At 44.2% G+C, this 5000-nt stretch overlaps 1 protein-coding gene across 1 annotated transcript in view; it reads left to right on the top strand.

Annotated features, from left to right (window-relative positions):
- LOC308320862 (kelch domain-containing protein 3-like) overlaps window positions 1–285 on the top strand; it is a gene marked incomplete at both ends in the record, with an annotated part of 1119 nt that extends 834 nt beyond the window's left edge. Inside the window, one exon of the mRNA XM_080771567.1 lies at window positions 1–285. This exon is cut by the window's left edge and continues 834 nt beyond it. Coding sequence (XP_080627693.1) covers window positions 1–285 — 285 coding nt within the window.
- Window positions 286–5000: the final 4715 nt, after the last annotated feature.

Raw genomic sequence — 5000 nt, 5'->3', positions numbered from 1 at the left:
AACTGGATGTGCTGTTGCCTGGTGGGAGATTGTCTCGTCCTCTTTGGGGGATACCAGGGGTACAGCACAGCTCACGATGACCTGTACGTCTTGGACTTGAGTCCTAGTCTGAAGACGTTGTGCAAGCTGGCGGTCATTCAGCGCGGCTTGGAGCAGTCTGGACTCCCACACAACGTCAGGTGGGAGCTGGAAGCCATGACGGGAAAGGAACATCCCAGGCCGACTGAGAAAAAGGAAGACGCTGACAAAAATGAAGAGAAAGGTATCAGCCTTTGGAGGTACTAGTAGTACCTCAATGTAATATAGACAATGGCGCTTGTCAGAGGGAAGATCACCACCAGGCCGGGTTGCATATCACGGGGTAATGTCAGGCGTGGGCTGCAGCCGTCAGACGCGAGGAAGACGTGGAGGAAATAGTTTGCGCGACATGCTGGGGAACTTCTCATTTGTGAATCCTAGTTTTTTGTTTAACCAACTCATTTTTGAGAGGCGCTAACCCCGCCTATGCGCAGCTCTGTGTGTCCGTACGTAGCACGGAATGTGATGATTTGATTGGCTGAGCACGGAATGTGATCATGTGTGATGATAAGAGTGCCCCTTTTTTTTATTACTTTTTTCATTTATGTTTAAATATTTTTTTCGGGAAAGGCTCCTCCAGGAGTCCATGCAATCTAATATAATTGTAAAAAATCACACCCGTGTGAAATGAGGGGCGCTCTTGTCATCGTACATCAATTATGTTAGCGGACATTTGACATCGCTACATAAGATACATAATTACATAATAATTGGCCAAGCGCTCCCACCATGTGTTTGGTTAGCCAGTTTGCTCGTTTACATATGACGTAAGTTTTCCCTTCAATGTCAATGGCGTTTAATGTTTTGATGTTTAATTTACGTCATATTTAGCGCAATTATCAGCTCTTTATCATCATATATCGATCATGCGTCATCTCATACTGGCCAATCAGAATGCCTGTTGCCTGTGATTGGTTAGCTGATTCGCTCGTTTACATATGACTTACATTTTCCCTTCAATGCCGCAATGGCGTTTAATGTTTCGATGTGTCATTTATGTCATGTTGTCACATTTGACCTAATTTCTCCATTCCTTAATATTGAGACGTGTGGGGACAGGATTTAGCGGACATCTGACCTGAATTCCATAAGTTCCATAAGTTCCAGCATAAGTGCATTGTATGTAGTCATAGCACGTCATAGTACATAATGTATATCATAGTAGTAATAATAATAATAATAATAATAGCTCAGATTTATATAGCGCTTTTCTGAATACCCAAAGCGCTTTACAGGGAACACTAAGAACAGACTTTATTAAGAGAAAAAAGACAAAATAAAACATAACAGATACAGGGTTAAAAAGATAAAGGATAAGCGAGACGTCAACTGGGGAAAGCTATTTTGAAGAGGTGGGTTTTGAGTGAGGTTTTGAAAGAGGGGAGAGAGGGGGCAGCTCTGAGGTGGTTGGGGAGTTCATTCCAGAGTTTGGGGGCCGAAACGTAAAAGGCCCTGTCACCCCAAGTGCGGTACTTGGCCTTGCGGACCTTCAGGAGGTTGGCTTCACTGGACCTGAGGGAACGGGGGGGGGCATATGGTTCAAGAAGATCGGAAAGATAGGGGGGAGCCAGGTTATTGAGAGCTTTGTAGGTGGTGAGCAGGATTTTGTAGTGAATTCTTTGTTTGATGGGAAGCCAGTGTAGGTCGTGGAGGACGGGTGTGATGTGGTCTCTGGAGCGAGTACTGGTGAGCAGGCGGGCAGCGGAGTTTTGCACGTGTTGGAGTTTATTGAGGACTTTGGAGGTGGTGCCATAGAGAATACTGTTGCAGTAGTCAATCCGGGATGTGATGAATGCGTGTATGAGGGTTTCAGCGGCAGTGAGAGACAGAGAAGGCCGGAGGCGGGCGATATTCCTGAGGTGGAAGAAGGCGGTACGGGTGATCTGGTTTATGTGGGGGAGGAATGAGAGGGTGGAGTCAAATGTGACACCAAGGTTACGGATGTGGGGGGAGGTTGTAACAGTGGAGCCATCGATGTTGAGGGTGAAGTTCTGGGTGGAGCTGGTGAGAGAGTTGGGGCCGATGAGGAGGATTTCAGATTTGTTGCAGTTTAGTTTTAAAAAGTTATTTTGCATCCATAGTTTGATATCAGTGAGGCAGGTGGTGAGGGTGGAGTGGGTGGCAGCGGTGATGGTCTTGGTGGAGAGGTAGAGTTGTGTGTCGTCGGCATAGCAGTGGAACTGGAGGTTATGGTGACGGAGGATTTGCCCAAGAGGTAGGATGTAAATGATGAAGAGGAGAGGACCAAGTACAGAGCCCTGGGGGACGCCGTGGGTGACTGGGGCAGTGGAGGAGTGACAGTTGTTGATGGAGATGAACTGGTGGCGGTCAGAGAGATATGATTTCAGCCAGGAGAGGGCAGTGTGAGTTATTCCAAGGGAGGACTGAAGGCGTGAGATGAGGGTGGAGTGATTGATGGTGTCAAAAGCGGCAGAGAGGTCCAGGAGGATGAGGATGGAGAGGGAACCAGAGTCGGCGGAGAGTAGGATGTCATTGGTAACTTTGAGGAGGGCTGTTTCAGTACTGTGCATTGAGCGGAAACCGGATTGAAATATTTCATAGAGGTTATTTGAGTCCAGGTGTGATTTTATTTGGGAGGCGACTGCTCTTTCTAGTATTCTGGAGATGAAGGGGAGGTTGGAGATGGGGCGGTAATTGTTGGGGGTGTCAGGGTCTAGTCCGGGTTTTTTGAGAATGGGGGTGACAGCAGCCAGTTTGAGGGCAGGTGGGATGAAACCAGAGGACAGGGAGGTGTTGATGATTTTGGTGTATAGATGTATAGCTTATATGTATAGTTTCATTATAGATATTCCACTGTTACTTTCTTAGCTTACGCATGTTTCATGATAAATGTTTTTATGTGATGTATTCCCCATGCTTTTTGTTCTTGCTTAATGTAAGTCGCTCTGGATTAAGAGCGTCTGCTAAATGCCTAAATTGTAAATTGTAAATTGTAAATTGTAATTCCCTTTTCATTGTCAATGGCAAATCTTGAGACTTGTGGGGACAAAAGCTGTTTATAGAAGGGGCTAGCGCCCCTTTAAAAATGAAAACATTAAATGAAAAACCATGGCCCCCCTCATGTATTAGAAGGACTGTATCTATCAGGTTCCAGAAAAAAGGCCATGTATTTGGTGTAAGATATTTGCCACTGACCAGTACAGATTCTCCTGCGATGGGGCACCTGATGTCGCCTTTGTTCTGGGTCCTATCCCCCCGTTTTAACTTAAATTAATTAACACTGATGCTTTTGGCTGTGCAGAGTTGCCAGTTTTGCAAAGTGACATATATACACAACACATTTTCTCTGTTTTGAACAAACCATGTTATAGCATCCTCTATATCCTGCAATCTGCACTTGGTTACTATAGTTTTTGATAGACATTTGTATTGTAAACAAATGGGGTTCCGTGGGCATGTCGAACTGGGGGGTCATTGAAATAAAAAACAAGCTTGAAAGGTTCACTTCTGTGTACACCTATAGCTACTTTCTTAGCAATTATTTCATGTTTTTCATTTCAGACATGCTCTAGTATGTGCTATTAACTCATTTTGGATATATTTTTTTAAATATTTTCTTCTCTCCTGAACAGTCTGTCTTGCTGTCCTCCCTCTGGCATGTATTACCTTTTTTTTAGCGCGCAAGTACTGCGACCGGATGGGTATGTACAGTATGTATGTCGGTGTACTCCAGCCAATAAGGGACCACCATGTTCGGTGACGTAACTAAGGTACATTTCAAGGTTGGTATAAGGTCAATAAAGTGTCTAAAGGATTTAGAATAGCAGACGTACCAAGACCCATATCCCAGATATGACTTAAACCACTGTAGAGCTCTTCTGTCGACATTTAAAGTGCCTTAACGTATAGGCAACAAGACTCCATGGTTGACAGTGTCGAAGGCCTTTTTTAGGTTCAAGAACACTGTCTCCATGACATCACCAGTAGACCTTTGAACCTGTCAAGTAAGTAGCAGTTAGTTATCTCTGTGGAATGTTTAGGTCTAAATCCAAACTGCTGTGGGTGCAGAGGTTGGTTACACTCTGAATATTCAGTTAGTTGCATAGCAACACTCTTCTCCAATAGTTGCTAGCCAAGTCCTTATCTCCTGACTTATGGATCGGGGGCGGAGCAATTATTGCCGTTTTCCATTTGTTTTTATTAACTAAGTGAATAATAGGTTCTAGCAAACAAAATCTGATAATTTTTTTATTAGTTCAGCATCTAAACTGTGGATATCCTTTGACATTGAGTTACTCATATTTACGATGCATTTTCTTTTTTACAGCGTCACTAAATACCTGCTTGATTCGGAAAATCATCTGAATGGACATCAACAGTCTCCTCGGAGGGTGACTCAGTGGATTTAAAATCACTGGACAATTCCTGTATACAGACTCAATTAAGAAATTGTTGAAAGCATTATCTTATATGGCTGCAGTATACAGAAGTCATTCCATGTTGATCTGACCCCCCCCCCCCCCCCATGCCAAAGCGCCAGCGCTCGCCCAGCAGTCTGCCGTCAACGAGGCCGATGCTTGCCTGAGGGCGAGAGAAGTGACCTCGCCTGGGGCGAGCGACCATGAAGACGCCCCATGGCGTCTTCATGGTTATAATGTGATTGTGTACTATGATACGTGGACTGTGGTATCTATAGTTCTGTTATGGGTGATTCTGTGATTCCACTGCTCTGCAGGGTTTGTTGTTGATATCAGAGCTGTGTCCCGGTGCAGTAACTAAGTACTTTTACTCAAGTACTGTACTTTTCTGTACTTTTACTTCTAGTCCACCACATTTCAGAGGCAAATATTGATCTTTTACTCCACTACAACCTATTTGACAACTTTAGTTACTAGTTACTTTGTAGATTTTGCGATACATTAACCACTTCAGCCCTGTATAACAAGACTGTTATACAAATG

Source organism: Protomyctophum bolini (assembly GCF_963924005.1).
Source record: "Protomyctophum bolini genome assembly, chromosome: 1".
NCBI classification, from domain to species: domain Eukaryota; kingdom Metazoa; phylum Chordata; class Actinopteri; order Myctophiformes; family Myctophidae; genus Protomyctophum; species Protomyctophum bolini.
This window is presented reverse-complemented; position numbering and strand designations above follow the sequence as displayed.